Source organism: Leptonychotes weddellii, chromosome 9, assembly GCF_054177405.1.
Source record: "Leptonychotes weddellii isolate Sample4059 chromosome 9, ASM5417740v2, whole genome shotgun sequence".
NCBI lineage: Eukaryota > Metazoa > Chordata > Mammalia > Carnivora > Phocidae > Leptonychotes > Leptonychotes weddellii.
Window position 1 is genome coordinate 92,697,609 of NC_138377.1, and position 21,386 is coordinate 92,718,994.

General features: G+C 38.7%; 1 protein-coding gene across 13 annotated transcripts in view; it reads right to left on the minus strand.

The window, feature by feature from the left end:
* The window catches only part of CSNK1G1 (casein kinase 1 gamma 1), a 269,186-nt gene that overhangs the window by 53,163 nt on the left and 194,637 nt on the right, over positions 1-21,386 (minus strand). For 12 of the 13 annotated variants that reach the window (XR_014148131.1, XR_014148130.1, XR_014148132.1 and 9 more), the window contains one exon: positions 18,633-18,702. Coding sequence is in view for 9 of the 13 variants with exons in the window: in XM_081829569.1 (XP_081685695.1) it covers positions 18,633-18,702 (70 nt within the window). In the remaining 4 variants the exon portion in view is untranslated. Of the gene's footprint in view, positions 1-18,632; positions 18,704-21,386 lie in introns of all 13 variants that reach the window. The other variant, XM_081829576.1, reaches the window with a different exon arrangement.

Here is a 21,386-nt window from a genome sequence, read left to right on the forward strand (position 1 = left end):
TTTTTTTTTTAAAGATTTTGTTTATTTATTTGACAGAGAGAGAGATAGCGAGAGCAGGAACACAAGCAGAGGGAGTGGGAGAGGGAGAAGCAGGCTTCCCGCCGAGCAGGGAGCCCGATGTGGGCCTCGATCCCAGGACCCTGGGATCATGACCTGAGCCGAAGGCAGACGCTTAACGACTGAGCCACCCAGGCACCCTGGACTTACCAGTTCTGTGAGCCAAGAAATTCTTCCCCTCTCCTTGCCACCCCCACTCCCCAAGTGAGCTAGAACTTTATCATCTGAAAATTTAAGAGTCTAGACAAATATGCATGTAATACGGCAAAAATCCTTGTGCCTACATTTTTGGGCATGAATGCAAATGTACCTTGAGGGCAAATGCCTTTAAGAGAAAATGCTGAGTCAAGAGGCATTCGTATTTAACGTTTCACTATATGTTGCCAAATTGCCAAGAAGTCTAAATCCTCGTGGGTCCCCTGTGTGTCTCTTGTCTTAGGCCTGCTTTAAATACAAGTGGTATTACTTAAGTATCTAGGCCCATGGAGTATTTTTTTTTTTTTAAAAGATTTTATTTATTTATTTGAGAGAGAGAGAAGGAGAGTGAGAGAGAGAGATCACGAGCAGGGGGAAGGGAAGAGGGAGCAGACTCCCCGCTGAGCAGGGAGCCCAAAGTGGGGCTCATTCCCAGGACCCTGGGATCATGACCTGAGCCAAAGGCAGATGCTTAACTGGCTGAGCCACCCAGGCACCCGGCCCATGGAGTATTTAAAACTGCTCTCAGAACCTGCCTTGATCTATTATTCCCAAAGCTCCAGCTTCTCTCTTATACTTAGCCACAGTGTGTCTGAAGGCATCTCTAGTTTTTTATCCAAGTAACCGTTGATATTTCAAAGTCAGGAGACTCTTTCTTATCCCATTATTTGTTCAATGCTACCATTAGAAAATTTCCCTCAAAGCATACCTCTATTATAGAAGTCTATTGGCCCTAACTGATTTACAGTTTATGAAGTGTTTTTATATAGGTTCTCCCACTTAATCCTAACAAGTACATATAGGTATTACTATTCTCATTTTATAGGTAAGGTAACTGATCTGAAGTGACTTGCTCGTGTCATATAATGAGTGGTACAGCCAAGACCTAAACCCCTTTTCTGGGGTTTCTGCCTCCAAGTCTCTGCCTCTCTGCCTCGTGTCATATAATGAGTGGTACAGCCAAGACCTAAACCCCTTTTCTGGGGTTTCTGCCTCCAAGTCTCAGGCTCTCTCACTATATCGCATGTACCCATCCGTGCTCTAAGTTCACTGACATCTAGAGTGGCATTAAGTTCTACTGGGACACATTGCCTTGATAGGAGATTAACTGATTTTGTAAAGATTCAGTAAAACATGGCCTGTATATGAATCTAATGGACAATCACAAGATACTGATGATGTTGATACATTATCAACTCAAGTAATAAAGAGTAATATTTCCCTTATGAAAGCACAAGTAAGATTACATCAAGAGTGCAAAAGTGGTATTTTCCTAATACAAGTACCAAGGAGTCAATCTTCAAATGAAGCCTATTAATAAATTAAACACATCATTTAGGAATTCAGAAGGCAACTTGGCAAATGCTTAGAATAACACAGAAAGTATAAAAAGCAGATAAGCATTTGTTTTCATTAATTTTGGGCCCACTTAACAAATTGTTCCCAGAAGTTCTGATTAAAAAAATAAAACAAAACCCACTGAGGCACACAGTCTAATCACAGCACAGAAGCAGAGTGCCCCCTATTACTGAACTCTGTTAACATTGTAACACCCTTTCTTAAGCATCAAAACAGCCCTGGGAGAGTAAAGGACCAAGCGTTACCCTCATTTTCTGAACAGAAGCGCAGAGGTTAAGTGGTCTGCCACAGGACAACCAGGGTATGGAACAGATGCCACAGCATGCCCTTCTTTTCTATTTGAGCCTTCACCCACATACCTCTCCAATCAGAACAGATGTGCCCTGATGGAACATTCAAGATGGCCTTATAATTCTGGTCACTGAGGAGGCATGTAGACTTGCAAGGAAGCAAAGCAAAGTCATTTATCTTACTGACTTTCAGCAAATCTGAGGAATAAGTGCTACAATATTCCTGCTTCCAGCTTCAAATTCAATTAAGTTCAAAGAGTCTGGTGGTCAGTCTGTCCATTCATCAGACATCACGAGTGAGAACAGAGTGCTATGGGAACAGTGAAGAAGGGGATGGGAAAGGCTTCACAGAGCCGGGGCCACACGCCGGGTCTTGAAGAATGGTTAAGAGCTGATCAGGCTGGAGTGGAGAGAATGAATCCTGCAGGCTGAGGGAGCAACAAGCATATAGGTAGCTAAAAGCACAGAGGCCAAAGCTCTCTGAAATTAGGAAAACTAGACTATTTTGCTCTCTCCTGGAGTTTCTTTTAATTCTGAACCACCAGTTGGTTTAACAAATGTCTCTAAAAATTATGGCAGAGGTCATTAATAAAGTTGAGAAGGGACAGATATCAGAGTAAATAAAAAGATCACATAGGAATAAAAATCTAAATAAACAAATAAATAAATGGGCACTTGGGTGGCTCAGTCAGTTAAGCGTCTCCCTTCGGCTTAGGTCATGATCCCCGAGTCCCAAGAACCAGTCCTGTTTCAGGCTCCCCACTCAGTGGGGAGTCTGCTTCTCCCTCTGACCCTCCCCCCTCTTGTGCTTTCTCTCACCTTCTCTCTCTCAAATAAATAAAATCTTAAAAAAAAACATTAAAAAAAGATCACAGGAATAAAGAAGAGGGAAATTAAGGATTTTATCTGAGTGTTATATACCCATATTGCCTTAGTATATTTTTAATAATAGTTTCACAGGAAGTTTTTAAGTACATACTAGGAACACACCATTGCAGTATAGCAGCACGAACAGAAATGAAATGTGAGACATGAATGAGAACCATAAATTTAACTTTAAATTTTCTAGAAGCCATATTTTAAAATTAAAGGAAATAGGTGGAATTAAGTTTAATAATATATTTTATTTAATTCCTATATAAAATATCAACACTTCAACACATAAGCAATTTAAAAATTACTAAGATATTTTACATCCTTTGGGAGGGGGAGGAGGACGAAAGCTTTGAAATTCAGTGTGTATTTTATACTTCCAACATATTCAGATTAGTTATAGGAGCTAATACAGATGCTCCATAGGCATATATGGCTAGTGGCTCAGCTCTGGAAGGAGTTTTATTTTTCTTTATTTTTTTTAAAAGATTTTACTTATTTGACAGAGAGAGACACAGCGAGAGAGGGAACACAAGCAGGGGGAGTGGGAGAGGGAGAAGCAAGCTTCCCACTGAGCAGGGAGGCCGACGCAGGGCTCGATCCCAGGACCCCGGGATCACGACCCGAGCCGAAGGCAGACGCTCAACGACTAAGCCACCCAGGCGCCCCTGTAAGGAGTTTTAAAAGATATAAATGAGGCTGGCTTATGTACAGAAATGGTGCAGAAAAGAGGTTCTATACTCAGAAATCTGCATGACTCTGGCCAAGGAGCCTTCTCCACTTCTCCAACCCACAATTCGTTCCTTCCTCTCAACTCTTCAGAACTGCTGTTTCTGCTCATTGGGTTGTCTCCCTTTTAGGAAATAGTTAAGGGCAGTGCCTACTCTTGTTCACCGCTGTATCCCCAGGGCTTAACTTCAAACAGTACTTGCTCAATGAATACCTCTTTAATAAATGCATGAACAGACACAGAGCTGCCTCTGGGCCTTAGCTTATTTTGCACTTGGAAGGCTTTCCTTACTCTTCTATTTGAACATGTCCAAGTAAATCATACCTCTTTTTTTTTGAAAGTTCAGCCCCTACCTACCCCCTTCTCTATGAAGGCTTCCTTGTCTCCCATAATTAGTAACCATTTCTCTCTTCAGAATTTCCCTATTATTTTATATGTACCTTTAAAAAAACTAACATTCCACTGTTTTTGTTTGCATTATAGTTATTCACATACATTAGTGAGCTCCTTGAGAGTAGCACAATACCTCATAATGTACATACCGGGAGCTCAGTAAACATTAAATTTTATTTTCCTTTAGTCTCCTGAAGGGCAGAGACCATGTGATTCATAACCCTGTGGTCCTCAATTACTCAGCATAGTGTTATGGACACAGCTCATGCTCAGCTTTTATCTCCTTGCATTATGACTAAAGTAATTACTAGCACAAGACCACTACAGGCTGGTAAGGAAAGATGAATTAAAGCAGTATGAAGTATAAAGAAAGAAGAAAATGTGGGGCGCCTGGGTGGGGCAGTCGGTTGGGTATCTGACTCTTGGTTTCGGCTGGGGTTGTGATCTTGGGGTATGGGATCAAGCCCCATCTCCGACTCTGCAGTCAGTGTGGAGTCTGCTTGGGACTCCCTCTGCCCCTTCCTCCCCTCCAACCCCCACCTCCCGCTCAGTCTCCCTGAAATAAATAAATAAATCTTAAAAAAAAAAAAAAAAAAGAGGAAAAAATAGGGGAATATTAAAATTATGTCGGACTGTTGAAAGCACAAGAGTATAGAGGTGTACAGAGCTGACAAATTCTTCTTTTAAGTGGGAGGAATATAAATTACTTGATTACGAGTTGTTCAAAGATGACAATATAATTGGTCACAAATGTTAAAAATTGGGGTTTTTTGATGGCTTTTGTCTTAAGCATGCTTATTATAAGTATTATTCTACAAATACTAAAGGGCTTAATTAGCAATTGGATTACTATTTTGAAAGGAGGTGCACGGACTTACCTATCTTTATGTGGTCTGTTATTCGAACTTAAAATATTCTCTCTCACCAATGACACTGACAGACACTGGAAAGTAATTTATTCAGTTTTAACACAAAACAGTAGATAATGCTTCCACCTTCTCATAACTCGAAGGAATAATTCACTTCAGGGACTCATCTCTTTGATTCCATAGTACTCCACAGCTTTGAGGATGCTGCAAAATGTTATCTTCCTTCTTAATGATTAACCTTGACAAACTGAGGAGCGGAGAGGGTCTGAGGGCTGTGGTCAGTCTTATGATGGTCACTGAGTTTACTCTAGCCCTTGGTTTAGACTGAAACTTCTCCTGCCTTTGCCCTCCTTAAAAAAGCATTCTCTATGGGCAATCATTAAATCATTCTCAGTGACTGAAGAATGGCCATGAGGACACCGAAGGAAGAGAAACATGCAGGTACATAGTTAGAGAGGTGTGAATAAAGCCAGACACATAAAGTATGAACTAGAATGAAAGGAGAAAATGGCATCAGAAACTTCAGGTTCTGGGTCATTTTATAAGCAAGCTCCCACTGACAGGCTTTGGTGATTGACTTTTCCCCAACCTTTACCCATATAAGCACTATACCAGTTTTCTGCAACTAATCACAATTCTCCAGCCCATTCCACTTACATTTAAGTTACTTGGTCTATTTTTGGAACCCTGCCTTCTATTTTTCATGAAGTTCCTTAAAAGAAGACAAAATCCAAGTAACAAAGTCTGTTCAGACTGAGCAAATATCTCTAGCAGTTCTGCACTTTACAAAACAATGCACCGAAAGGTGTTAGTACTCTGTGTTACTGTGATGTGATATGCCGGCCGATTTCTATAATAAACCCACAACACTCTGCTTGCAATTAAAGAAATTATTTGCACAACAAGTCTTCACCCGTAAAATGTTTAAAATAGATGTCCCCTGCAGGGGTAGGGGACAAATTTTATGTATGTAATTAAAGGTAATTACTCAATATGCTTCATGTGACTTAGAGCTATTTGAGAGTGTTAAGGGGCAAAGAAGGGCCACATGGGGTTTGACAAGCCTTTCACCCCTTTAGTATCTCATCTCTTAAATCTATATTAAATAATAAAGCTAGTGAAATAAGTTAGTCAGAGAAAGACAATACCACATGATTTCACTATGTGGAATTTAAGAATTTAAGAAACAAAAGAACAAAGCAGAAATAGAGACAAACCAAGAAACAAGACTCTTAACTCTAGAGAACAAACAGAAGGTTACCAGAGGGAAGGTGGGTGGGGGATGGTGAAATAGTTGATGGGAATTAAGATGATGAGCACTGAGTAAGGCATAGAATTGTTCAGTCACCATATTGTACACCTAAAACTAATACAACACTGTTAACTATGCTACAATTAAAATTTTAAAAAATAAGGCTAAAAGAAACTCAGCACTGTTTGAAATTTATTCCTTCCCACTTTATAAATACTTATCTTTAAATCAAAGAAGTTTTAATGAAAAATATATACATAAAAAAGACTAAGGAAATGTATATAGTAATAGTAGCTGTGAACAGAGAGACTCAGCATGGCAGTGACCAAAACTTTTATCTTTCTTTTATACATTTTTCTCTTTAAAAATTTTTTTAAGATTTAATTTATTTATTTGAGAGAGAGAGAGAGCACACACACACATGCAGGAAGGAACAGAGGGGGAGAGAGAAGGAGGGGAAAGAATCCCAAGCAGACTCTGTGTTGAGCACGGAGCCTGACTCGGGATTTGATCTCACGACCCTGAGATCATCCTGAGCCAAAACCAAGAGTCGGATGCTTAATTGACTGAGCTACCCAGGCGCCCCTCTTTTAAATATTTTTCTAAACCTTCAGTGATATTAGCTTTCTCCAGAACTTACAAAATAATTTTAAAGTGAAAAACTTTCTTTTCCTTTGGGCAAGCTGTACATAGATAATTGCAAATTCATCCTCTAAAGTTACTTTCTTTTTTAGGTAGCAGAGTTAAGAGATCTAGGCTGTCTTTTCTGAACTGTACCTGTTGAAAGTGGAGCCAAGCAAAAAGTTGACAAGATATGACCACTGGGTCAATGTGATTGTGTCCAAATAATTCTCTAGCTGCTGCTGGGCCGTTTATGTCTGCAGACTTGCAATGCTATTGCCACTATACTGATGAGAACTGCATATAATTCCTACTTTCCATGGGCTTCAATTCCAAAACTTTTACCATAGAGTTCTTGGATACTCTGTTTGTAGGTAGTAATGAATATAAATGTCTCTAACTATATACCAAATATTTGCAGAAATAATTTGGGGGACTTCATTCTAATATCTTCAATTACTCATTCATATCTCTCCTCTGCTTCCTTAACACAGTTAATAATTACTGGCACAAGCAAATAAAGAAGACGCTGAGTTTGGAGAGGACAGTACGCATGAAGGAAAGAAACTTCAACTTAAATTGGTGATTGCACTGCCAATCGAATACTGTTCAAAGAGCTTATATACTGAGATTTCATCAATTTAACAGACATTTGTTGAGCCTCTCCTTTAGATCAAGTGATATGCAAGTGATACTATAATGAATAAAAAATGTTTCTTGCCCTTAAAAAGCTCACAACCCAGCAGCATATTACACTGTGAAAAATCCACAGAGTGAGAGAGATACAGCTCTAAGTGCCCTCATTACAGTGCCTCAGGGTGGCCTAGAATTCTTTGAGGTTATTTCTATATTCTGCAAACTGAATGGAGTGATAAAAAGGAGTAAGAAGTTCTGGTCACTGCCACGCTAGAACACGGATCAGCAAACTAAGCCCATAGGTTACATATAACCTGGCCTGGATACTTTTGAATGATTAGAGAACTAAGTATGGTTTCTACATTTTTAAATATTTGAAACATAAAAATTTAAAGACTGATATTTTCTGATACACAAAAACTACATAAAATTCTAATTTCAGGGGCACCTGAGTGGCTCAGTCAGTTAAGCATCTGACTTTGGCTCAGGTTGGGATTTCAGGGTCCTGGGAATGAGCCCTGCATCGGCCTCCCTGCTCAGGGGGGAGTCTGCTTCCCTCTCTCCCTCCCCCTGCTTGCATGCTCTCTCTCTGTCTCAAATACATAAATAAAACCTTTTAAAAATTTTTCTAATTTCAGTGTCCATAAACAGAGCTTTATTGGAATACAGCGCCATTCATTTACTTATTATTTATGGCTGATTCTGTGCTACGGGAAAAAGAGATGAATAGTTACAAGAGAGACTGATGGCCCGCGAAGCCTCAAGTATTTACCATCTGTTCCTTTATACTATCTGGCTTCATAAGAAATTGCATTTTCCAAACTGGAGGCAGGAGGGAGCCCAATTATACGTATCCTTCCTTTTCTACGGGCACTGATATTCACTAATGTCCTACAGACCCTATAATAAACCTGCCTTGTGATGTTTCCCTAGTTTAGCACTGGGAATACCACTTCCTTTGCAAATTCATAAATGTATCCAGTTATGATAAGGACCAAACATTAACTGGACCAGTTGGCCTGGTTCTTGCATAAGAGTTTCAATTTGGTTTTACAGAACAAAAACAGGTATCGTAATGTGATCTTTTTTTCCCTGGGGTTCTTTTCCCAGGTATTACAAGACCCTTGTGGCCAAGTGTCCCCTCCAAACTGGTATGAAAGGCTGCAGAGTTGTGCAAGTAGAAGTGTTTGTTCTCACCAAAGAGGCTTAAGTGAAGGTAACTGCATTTCAGTATGACCATATTCAGCTCCTCTGAAAGAAACAGACACTACCCTCAAGATCACAGACGTGATGGGTTCACTGTCGCTGGAATTCTGCTCTACTGAATCAGAAGGACTGGGAAATATGAAGTTGCTACTGCTTGAGAATCCATCAAAAATTCTTCAAAGATGAAACTGTTATCTCTTCATTCTGAGATTTTTAAAAGCTACGAGAAACGTTAATAGGATATTTCCATTTCAATAGGAAAGTCAGATCTTCAGTTTCGATGTAAAACAATAACTGCCTTGTATTTATATAGCACATTTCCCTTAAGAATTCAAGGCCTTTACAGACATTACCTCATTCAACCCCAGCAGGTCTGCAAACTGTAAGAAACAGGTTTTCCTGTCATATGCCTAAGGAGACTGAGGCACAGCAGGGGCACATGGTTAGTGTGGAGTCAAAAAAACAGTGGGGGGGGCGCCTGGGTGGCTCAGTCGTTAAGCATCTGCCTTCGGCTCAGGTCGTGATCCCGGGGTCCTGAGGTCAAGCCCTACATCGGGCTCCCTGCTCCGCGGGAAGCCTGCTTCTTCCTCTCCTGCTCCCCCTGCTTGTGTTCCCTCTCTCGCTGTGTCTCTCTCTGTCAAATAAATAAATAAAATCTTTAAAAAAAAAAACAAAACAAAACAGTGGGAAGGGGCACAGTCAGTCATGCGTCTGACTCTTGGTTTTGGCTCAGGTTGTGATCTCATGGGTTGTGGGATGGAGCCCACCATGAGGCTCCACGCTCAGCAAGGAGTCTGCTTGTGTTTCTCTCTCCCTGTCCCTCTGCCCTCCCCCAGTGCGTAAGTGCTTGCTCGCTCTCTCTCTCTCAAATAAATATTTTTAAAAAACACACAAAAAAACAAAACAAAACAAAAAAATGGTGGGAAAAACTGGGCTAAACTTCACTTGTTGTTGCAATTCTTAGCTGTCTCCACTTATTTGCATTGCCTATGGAGATGGTAGATGTCTAAAACTCTATGGTCCTCCAAATGTAATTTCAAAGTTGCCCATTTATACGCATTAAGATCAGTTTTCCCCGAATTTAGTGGTATGTGTCTCCTCCCTCTACAATACCTCTGGAAGAGAGACTTCTGCAAAACATACATGGCAAGAAAGGTCCAGATTTTACTTTCTCTTACCAAATTCATTATTTCGTCCTTTCTTCTCTTATGAAAACTTTCTACCCAACTAGAGACCAAAAAGTTTCTTCTAAATTCCTTAAGTGCTCCGTTGAGGTATGTTACTTGTTCACAGCTACTCTTGTTACATGATTCACTTCTATTTTAAGTAAAATTCCCATCTTTGTAGTATCTCCTCAGCTGTTCTTTTTTTAATTTTCCTGTGTTTGCCCAGCTTGTTTATAATATACTCCTAAGGAAGTTCACAACATTATAGGAAGGTTTTGTTAATCTCACACTTTCTGATAATTTTCTTCAGATCTATGCTTTATTCCTCTGTTGAAGGAGAACTACATTCCTGTTAATTTAACAGTTGCCTACATTCAAAGCTTTTTCTACTACCAACCAGCACCTCCTATCTTGTTTGATGACATATGAAGCCATTCCCTCCCAGAAATTTCAAAATTGCAAAGTCTGATCAGCTCTATGGACACTGTTTTTATTCACAGCATAAAGGTTTCAGTGGGTGAAGTGGATTGCACAGGGTAGCTCTGAGCTTCTCAGTTGTATCCATGGCATGTGTACTCAACATAAATGGTTAATTTACTTTGGAAAGAAATATCTCAAAACCTAGTTGCCCAAGGCCATAAAAGGTTTTGGAGGTAACAAAGGCAGCCTTCTAAAGCATAAAGTTTGAGGGTACCAGGTGAAACAGGAAATCCTACTTTTTCACTGGGGGGAAGTTCTGGGCCTTTGCTTAATTAAACACTTCTAGGACTAGCTTCTTTTTTTTTTTTTTTTAAGATTATTTATTTATTTGACAGAGAGAGACACAGCAAGAGAGGGAACACAAGCAGGGGGAGTGGGAAAGGGAGAAGCAGGCTTCCCGCCCAGCACGAGCCCGATGCAGGGCCTGATCCCAGGACACCGGGACCATGATGTGAGTCGAGGGCAGATGCTTAATGACTGAGCCATCCAGGCGCCCCACTAGGACTATCTTCTACCACTCTATCATAATTTGGTAAGGGATAATGGGTGGAAGGCCCCAGGCATCTGCTGGGGAAATGTGTGTGTATATACGCAAGAAAAAAATCTGTATTAAAAACATTCCTAGGGGCACCTGGGTGGCTCAGTTCGTTAAGTGTCTGCCTTCGGCTCAGGTCATGATCCCAGGGTCCTGGGATCGAGCCCCAAGTCGGGCTCCCTGCTCAGCGGGGAGCCTGCTTCTCCCTCTGCCTGTTGCTCTGCCTGCTTGTGCTCTCTCTCTCTGTCAAATAAATAAGTAAAATCTTTTAAAAAATAAATAAAAATTAAAAAAAAAAAAAAAACATTCCTAGCTCAGGTTTGCCTACTGTGTGACCCTAGGTAAGCAAGTTAATAAACTCCCTGTGCTCAAAAATGTGAAAAATGAAATAACCATATGAAGTACCTACTGGATACTTAAGTTTACTTACTTTCTCTGCCTAAAAGATTTTGCCTGGGCTTTGTTACATTGTGAAATTTCAGTATCTTGCTGTCTTTTTATATTTGAGGATTAGCATCTCCTTTACAAAACATCCAAAATAGAATGATCAATAGCAGATTAGAATAGTTGTTGAAAAGCCAGGCCATGGCAGCTCAGGCTTAGATCAACTATGACATGACATTTATTCCCAGAGTCCCTGAGAATTTTTCCCAGGCAAGTTGCTGGGTAGAAATGGAATTAAGCATTTAACCAGAGCAAGAGGAGTTCCTCCACTTCCTTTAAGATCTCTCAGTACAATTTAAGAAGGCTCCAGAAGCGAAAGATCATTGTAGTGTCTGTCTGTATTACACTGAGGCCTTTCCAAATACCAAGTGAAATGGTGAGAATTTACCATAACCTACTCTAGTACTTTCACTAAAAAGGCCAAAGGTATCATTCCAAACCACTGTTCCCAAGAAACTGTTAACTCTGAGAACAATTAAGAGAAGGCAACTTTATACTTCCTTCTGGCTAAGTCAGAGGCCTCCACCATATCTTATCTACTTGCATTCTCTTTTCTCTATCTAGAGTCCTATTTTCTCGCCCTTTGCCTATTCCTCCCTCCCGCTATCCTCTTTCATTTGTTCCTGTCCTTGCTTATGCATTCCCTCTCCCTCCCTGCTTAGTTCTGGTTTATTCATCTTTTATTTATTTACCAAACATATACTAGGCCTTTACCATGTGGCCAGTCCACATGTTGCTGTGAACCTTCAGGCTCATACTGTCCCCCCTCTTACATTTAGGCCTCCTGTTTAGGCCTCTGGTTTTGCCCATCTCTGCCTCAAACCTATCATCCACCATGTCCTATTCCTTTGTGTTAGGATACCCAGCAAAAGTGGGAGGTGTACTGGAAAAAGGGTTAGTGGGCTGGGAAATTTTAAAATTGATGATGTATATACTCTCCGAAGTAAAAGGACCCTGAGAGTGCAGGGAAAGCTAAAAACAATCCCTTAAACAAGAAAATGAGTTTGGGACTTACCCATAGTGACTATAACACAATTAACACAACACTGATGACTAACAAAAAAATGAAAAGAAAATAAGAAAGATGGTTACTTTCACTTGCTGACTGCAAAGCTTACAGCCTTTAATTACTACGATTAAATACTGCTGTTCTCTCTTTCATGCTGGCCCACTGTACCAAACAAATACTAAAGCAAATAGGAGGGCAAGCAAGTTCCAGGGAATCCAGAGTAGATCTTTAAACCCTGACTCCTACTCTTGTATTCAGAACAATCTATAGAAACTACATATGAAAAGAAAAGCACAATTGTGCTCAATGCCAAAGGCCTTTGTACTTTGAAAAATCAGAACACAGTGATTTAAGAAGGAATGAAACAAAAATAAGACAAAACTGAACAAAGTATTTTCCAACAGTGAGGAAAAGAAGAATACTTTTTCATAGTCCTTACATATAGTTGCAGTTTCACATTTGAAAATATTGTTTTTCTTTGTAATAACTTTGGAAATTCTCCAGTAATCTCAGATGCAATGGGTTCAACCACAATACGCAAATAAAAATCTAACCCACCCCCAGCCATCCAATTATGTGAAAACACTAGACAGTGTTCCCATTTTGATTCACTTGGTCAATGAAAGTCCACTTTGCCAGGGTTAATTTATAATGTAATTAACTTAAAAAAATAATTTTATGTCTTCTGAAACTGAGGAAGATACCAAGTATAAAATACCTGCACTGGGATGTTTTCTTGTACAGTAACATGTGGTTTTTAAAAATTTTGTATTCAACCTTAGAGTTCAAATAGTTCTTTAAAAAGTCATGTATTCTAACTTTCTACCCCATACACAAATCTCCCTCACAATATCCAGAATGCATAACCATTCAACTGCTGCCTGAAAACTGTCTTTCCCCTAAAAGACAGGAAATCCTACTGTATAAGACAGCTTATTCCAGTTCATAATTTGTTTTTCTTCCTACAAGAAGGTGTTTGGAAAGAAAGGAAACAAGATATTGCGGCACATTATTATCACCTGTTGAACTTATGCCTGAAACTGTTATTAACACATGGATCAAGATAAATGGGGACATAAACAGGTTGCATGGTAATGTAAGAGGAAGGAGGGAGACCATAAATCCATTGCTGTAGTCTTTTAAAAAACTACTTGTTCTCATAATAATAATAATAATAATAATACATGATCAGGGCAAAAAAAATGCAAAAATACTAAAGGATTAATGTAAAAACTTAAGAGTGCCACCATTTCCCATTTCTAATCATACTCTTCAAAGGTAACCATTATTAAATTTTTTGTATATCCAATCAGATTCTTTCTATGCTCATGTAGACATACCTGTATTATATATGTATTTCTTTTTTTTTTTTAGATTTTATTTATTATTTGACAGAGAGATAGAGAGCACAAGTAGGCAGAATGGCAGGCAGAGGGAGAGGGAGAAGCAGGCTCTCTGCTGAGCAGGGAGCCGGACGTGGGGCTCGATCCCAGGATCACGACTTGAGCTGAAGGCAGCCGCTTAACTGACTGAGCCACCCAGGCGCCCCTATATGTATTTCTTATACTATACAAATATGACAATATACTGTTTTGTAAACCTTTTCACTTAAACATATTGGGGCATCTTTCCTTATCAATACATAGGGCTCTATCTTCTTTTTGTTTTATATTTATCTATTGAAGATTTTATTTATTTATTTGAGAGAGAGAGAGAGTACAAGCTGGGAGAGAGGCAGAGGGAGAGGGGGAAGGAGACTCCCCGCTGAGCAGGGAGCTCGACTCGACTCAGGGCTCAATCCCAGGACCCTGGGATCATGACCTGAGCCAAAGGCAGACGCTCAACCAACTGAACCAGCCAGGCACCCCTCTACCTTCTTTTTAATAGCTAATTCCACAGTATAAATATACTATCATTTATTTATCCAGATCTATATTGATGACATTTATTTTCATTCTGTTCTAATTGTTATACAAAGCTAGAATGTATCCTTCCTATAGTTTCTTTCAATAATTTTTGTTTTAAATCATTTGGAATAAACCTAACCTGCCACTTACCAGCTCTTTAAACACTTGAAAATCAGCATCATATGGGGGCAAATGGGAGAACAAATACAAGTTTTGAGTTATAATATTGGGATGTCAGAAATCAATAGGGGAAATGATTTCCTCAAATAAAAACAATCTAAATGTCTGACAACACATTAAAATAGGTGCCTACATTATGGCCTATGAGGCTGATGGGCTATTACATAATGATCAGAAACATGAAGACTGCAGCATCATGACAAATATAACGCTATGTGAGAGAAGATGTAGTTACATGGAACCAAGAACTATGAAATATATCTGCATATGAAAAGAAGAGATACTCAAATGAAATGTAGCTTAGTTAGGGTGCTAAGAGCATGGATCACCATTTCCTTTCAAAATATCCTTTAATATTTTATAATTTAGTTTCTATGGTGAATGAAAAAAGAAAAACTCAGAGCTATTACAAAGATCAGGATCGTGATTCTCAGTTTCAGGGCCCTCAATGCCCTCTTTCTTCCCTGATTATTTTGGAGATATCAACTGTCATAGTAATAAACAGGTCTTGAAATTTCCTGATGGCAAAGCTACAATCAGCAAACAAAGCATGACATGTGACTGTCCACAAGAGAACAGTATGGAATGGAATGGAAGGTGTTAGAGATTAAACAAGAAAAAGAATGGACAATCAGGAAGAGTTCCAACTTAAACCATGTTCACAATCATCCAGTGCTACCATTCTATCTTCTCGTGGATAGAGAACTGATAAGAATTTCCAGATCATATGGTCAGGGCAATATGGGGGTCAAAAACCCAAGGTAAAGATTAAGACCTGGGTACTTAAGGAAGAAATGGTTATATTCTCAAGCCAACACAAAGTTCCTATTTCAGGAATTTAAAGTTTCACACTCTGGTCAGAATACCATTCTTTAAATTCATAAGCACTCATTCCTCCCAAAAAACTTCATCCATTTTTTTAAAAAGATTTATTTATTTATTTGAGAGAGAGAGTGTGTGTGTGAGTGCCAGTTGGGTGGGGTGAGGAGCTGAGGGAGAAGGAGAGACAAACCCAAGCAGACTTCGTGCTGAGCACAGAGCCAAACACGGGGCTTGATCCCACAACCCCAAGATCATGACCTGAGCTGAAATCAAGAGTGGGACGCTTAACCAACTGCGCCACCTAGGTGCCCCTCATTCATTTTATAAGCACTGATTAATTCCTTGAACAAATCTAAGTCACAATGGGCTTTTTTTTTTTTTTAGGTATTCTTTGTCATTGATACCCAAATATTTTGCAAATCACTGGCCTGTGATGAATAATGACAGACAAACACTAGTGAGGAAAAATGATTACATTATTTTGGTCACTGTGTGCCTTCGGCATGAAAGATAGTTTATTTACAATGCCACATCACCTTGGTTCTGAAGAGAGTGGCATATAAGCTCTGGCTGTTTAAATATTAACTACTGATGAGTCACATTTGCAGCTGGAACTCAATCTAGAAAAATAGGGAGAGAAATGTTCATGCTTGTAAGGACTGGGTGTTCATGCACATATTTATAGTAAGACATGGTGAAAACTTGTCTACTTTCTTGTCAAATGATTTACTTTGAAAATAAATTTCCTTTTTTGGCCATCCCCAGGAAATATTTTTATTAATAACTTGGCAAAAATCTAAAAAGGCATGCTTATCAAATCTTCCTAACTTTTTTCTTTCACCAAAATACTTCCTAACCGCCTATCATGTGAATGAACTATGTTGGGCCTTGAGATAAACTTGAGACATAAGGAAACAGAAGATACAAGCCTTGTTCTCCAGAGCTTATGGTCTCATTGCAGGGCTGGGGGTTGGAATATGCAATCACAATTAAAGAATATTCAATACATGATCACCAGGAACAGAATCAGGATTGAAAAAAATCCCAATATGGCATTTAAGAGGTTTAGGTGTTCAAAATCAACTATATAACCACAAAATGCAGAAAGTCTGGGTTGACAGCAACTTGTATAAAAAAAGATGTAAAGGTTTCAGCTGAGTAAAACTCCATGAAAGCATAAAAGTCAACCAGTGAAATGGTTGTTAAGATAGCTAATCTAAATTAATAACAATATTGTATCCAGACCAAGGAAGATAATAATGCCACTAACTCCACATCCAGAGTTAGTGGTGCTGTTTTATGAGGCTCATTTAAGAGGAACATAACAAAATGAGGAGAGGGAGGGAGGGAGGGAGAGGGAAGGAAAGAAAGAGAGTGAGACAGCATGTACTCATGCTTGACAGTGGTGATAGCGAAGTATCCATAAAACATATATACAGAAAGAGTGAAGGAACTGAAGACATTTGCCTTGAAAGAGGAGTTGGGGTGAGTGAAGGGGGCAGCATATAACAGCTGTGATGCCTCTGAGCTGGTAACAGAGAGCTTAACTGTGCTACATGGTAATAAAGGCAAACTTTGGCCCCATATGAAGAATTTCCAGTGCCCTGGGCTTTCCAACACTGAACTTCCTCGAAGAGGAGTAAACTCAATGGTTAGTAGTAGTCAAGCAGAGATGGATGATCATTTGTTAAGAAAACCCTAGGAGCAATTCTTACACTGGGTAGAAATTGTAACAGATTTCTGAAGCTCTTCCTATCTTAGAAAAGCTTGTTGCTACCTTGTAAGCTGCAGGCAAAAATATTACAAAGATGACACCCACCATAGCTACTTTTAAGAGCAGTTAACAATCTCAAAAAGCAGAAAAGGAGTCAGGAATCACCACTGAACTTCATGTAAGATCTAGAAGGCTTTGTGACTTTGAGATGATTGCCACAAGTACTGGGATGGAGACCAATGATGGCCAATAACTGGCCTGACCACTCAAACAGAGCTCTTGCTATCCCCACTAGTCTCAGAGGTTGCCTTTTCCTTCCTGTCTTAAGTGAAAGGCAATTTTTTTAAAGTCCCCTTTCCTTCAATCGTCTCCCCATTTAATCCTTTTCAGTGCATGAAGAATGTCAAAACTTCAAGAATCTGCAATATTCTCCTGTATTCCGGAAGAGCCCAGATGCTATTCCTACATAATAGGTTCATGAAATTTTTGGCTACATATCAAAAAGGGAAGATTGGCCTGATCTGATGGGTCTACTGGGAAGGGCTTACAGAAGAAATCCTGCAGACTGGCCTGGTCACCTTACTCAGGCCCCCTCAAACTTCTAAGTTGGGCTGGATCTAGCATGTTTTACCTGAGCCTTAGATTTGTGAAACATGTATAAATATATTTATTATAAATGAGCTGTGATAATTGTCACCCTGAAATTTATAAAAACAGGAACAACATAACAGCCAACTTCAAAAGTTTAGTTCTGGGAAGACAAGACTCAAGTTACACAAATGTCCTGTGAACTCAGGTTCAATCTTAAATCCTATCTTAAATCCTATGCCAATTTTAAAACCTGTGCCTGGAACATTCCATATTTAAGGATATAATCAATGAACACACATATGCTGAACTCACATATTGTGAGCAAGAACCCATTTAGGTTCAATGAAAGACAGATGCCTATCTTGGCCTTGCTAGGTTATGACTATGGCTGATTACTGCCACAGTCGGGATATAAGACCACTTAAATAACACTGTGTGGCTCTTTCAGAATTCTATGTATTCTAGGAAGTGAAACTCAAATTCCTTCAATAGTACCTCCAATAGTGGTTCTTGAAATAAAAACATGTTTCAGTCATTCACATAAAACTGTCACACTGAAGAAAGCATAAAGCAGAGGAATGTTGACTAATGTCTAACAATGAAACTAGTGCTGAACAATTTTGTCTTTAGCAAGAGGTATCCTATAGGTACAACCTCCTTAGGGTTGGTAACATTTGCATAGTCAAGATATTTTTCTGGAAGCTGGTAAGATATTTCAGAAATTAGAGCTTTTAGGTAAAAAAAATAGGCATGTTTTAAAAAATTATAAATTTAATTAAAAAATCCTCAAAGATCATAGGTTATTACAATAAGATAGGTCTTCCAAATTAAGAGAATAATGGATAAAATGACAGTTTTATGATATTTTGGAACGTGTATTTTAGTATGTCTTTAAAACGGATATAAAGTCTCAATATGATAAGATATTGCTTGCAAATTACCAAATCCTCCTCCTTTCTTTTGGTATAAAGAAATGAACGAAAAGAGAAGGAAACTACCAAAAAGCGATACCCCATACAATGTGTATTTCAGGTGGGTAAAAGCATTCAAAAGGCTGATTTGTGGGCATGGCACATCACATGGCACCTCACAGATCCCCAATCAACTGTCCCTCCAGGAACCAGAGAACAAGTAGCTTTAGTTGACCATGTTTATTTACCTATCCAAGCAAGCAGGGGAGATACATGGTCTGGTAAAAAAAAAAAAAAAAAAAGGTCAACTAGACAAGAAAATTTGCATACTTTTGGGCTTTCAGCTAAGCTATATGCTAACTAAGCACATGGAGAAAACAGACTTGACTTACCTGCACTGCCGAGCTGTTTATAAAACCTGTACTCTAAATGAAGCTGTGGAGCACGTGATTTTATTGGTTCCTGAAACCCAAGAAGAGAAATTGTGATCAGATGTAGACAAATAAAATTTTTCCACTCCTAGGTTTTCAAAGTAAACCAGGGCTAAGACCACTTAATATTTTAGAGATGATATCCATATATGATAGCATTTTCTTACCACAATTTCTCTTTGAAAACACAGCTAGGGGAAGATGAAGCTGAAGTATATAGAATCCCTTCCATGGATATTTAAGTACAAATACTCTGTATGAGCCATCATTCAAGGATAGCTCCCTCACCATGAAGTATTCTCCTGAAATGTATTCTCCTAGGAAACCAGATGTGAAACCTTTTAATGAAAGACCAGCATGTATTCCCTGCCCGTTTTATTATGAATTTTGGGTGATAAACAGTATTATTTTTAGAAAAATGATATATGCTCTGAAAAAAATTTCAAATATACAAAAATCAGGAAGAGACTAAAAATAATCTGGGATCCTATCATTTTAAAGAAAAGCACTATTAACATTTTGGTGACTGTCCTTCCAAATATTTATACATATATTTAGATATAATATAGACTTGAAAATATATTAAAAATAAATGAGATCATACCATATTTTTCTTCTGTGTCTTTAAATTCAACAACATAATGATGACATCTTCCCATGGCAGTAAATAGCTTTATATAATTTTTTTTTTTTTTTTTTTTTAAGGAGGCTCCATGCCGAACATGGGGCCTGGACTCACGACCTTGAGATCAAGAGTCATATGCTCTACCGACTGAGCCAGCCAGGTGTCCCATAAAGCTTTATATAAATTTTAATAGCTGTAGTATTCCCCTGTGTGTGTGTATACATATACCATAATTTTCGGACATTTTGGCTGTTTTCAGTTTTCGTTATTATGAATAATCCTGGAGGAACATTATATGCATATTTATTTTTATACTTAAGAAAATTAAAGATTGTAAATGCAATTAAAATATGTATCTTAAAAAAATAAAATATGTACCTTTAATCAATATGATGTTCAAGTTTGCAAAAATAGTGTTTTTAAAGACCCTGGAGATGAAACAGCCAAACTACCACATTTTGCTCTACATCGAACTTTAAGAACGGGCTGGTTAATTATTCTGAACTGACAGTATACTGGGCAGCTAGTTAACAAGAAAATCAAACATTACCCTGGAAAGTAGATCTATGTACCCATTAGGATAGCTATTATCAAAACCATAGACAATAAGTGTTCATGAGGATGTGCATTGCTGGTGGGGATGTGAAATGGTACAGCTATTATGGAAAACAGTTTGGAAGTTTCTAAAAAAATTAAACATAGAATTACCATGTGATCCAGCAATTCCACTTCTGGGTATATGCCTAAAAAACTGAAAGCAGGGACTCAAACTGATATTCATATGCCCATGTTCATAGCAGCATTATTTACAATAATCAAATGGGGGAAGGGACCCAAGTATCTATCAACAAATGAACAAATAAAATGTGATTATATTTTGCTACACAAACACACACACACACAAATGTTATTCAGCCATGAAAATGAAAGACATTTGGATACACACTACAATGTGGATGAACCTTGAAGACACTACGCTAAGCAAACTAAGCCAGACACAAAGGGTCAAATACTGCATGATTCACTGATATGAGGTACCTAGAGTAGTCCAATTTACAGAGACAGAAAGTTAAATGGTGGTTGCCAGTGGCTGTGAGGGAGGAGATGGAGAGTCAGTGTTTAATGGGAACAGAATTTCAGTTGAGGAAGATGAAAAAGTTCTGGAGAAGGATGGTGGCGATGGTTGCACAACAATGTGAATGTATTTAATGCCAAAGAGCAGCACACTTAAAAATGGGTTAAAATGGAAAATTCTAGATACAATTCTTTATCAGATACATGATTTTAAAATTTTCTCTCCCATTCCATGGGTTGTTTTTTTACTGTATTCAGAGTCCTTTGATATACAAAAGTTTTTAATTTTTATGAAGTCCAATTAATCTCTTTTCTTGCTTGCGCTTTGTGTGTCATATCTAAAAAATCACTGCCAAATCCAATGTCGTGAAGCTTTTCCCCTAAGTTTTCTTCTAAGAGATTTATAGTTTTGGCTCTTACATTTAGGTCTTTGATCCATTTTGAGTTAATTTTTTATGTATGATGTAAAGTAAGGGTTCAACTTCAATGCACATGGATATCTGGTTTTCCTAACAACATTTCTGTAAAAAGCTGTCCTTTCTCCAGTGAATGGTTACTTGTCCTTTTATAAAGATAGGCTCAAAAGAAGGAGATTCCACAGTTTCCCTTGATAATCCGTGAACCCACTTGTTTTCTACATTTTTCTTTTTTTTTTTTTTAAAGATTTTATTTATTTATTTGAGAGAGAGAGAATGAGAGACAGAGAGCACGAGAAGGAGGAAGGTCAGAGGGAGAAGCAGACTCCCCGCCGAGCAGGGAGCCCGATGCGGGACTCGATCCCGGGACTCCAGGATCATGACCTGAGCCGAAGGCAGTCGCTTAACCAACTGAGCCACCCAGGCGCCCTTTCTATATTTTTCTTAAGATATAGAATCCAGAAATCACAGAATTCAGAAGTTTCCTTGAAGTTATCCAGTCTATCCCTTTGCTGCTAGGAAGGTTTTATCTAAATCAATTCAGGCAGGCTGAACTAGTTCACATCCTTAATGAGCTCCATGAAAGAACTCATATCCTTC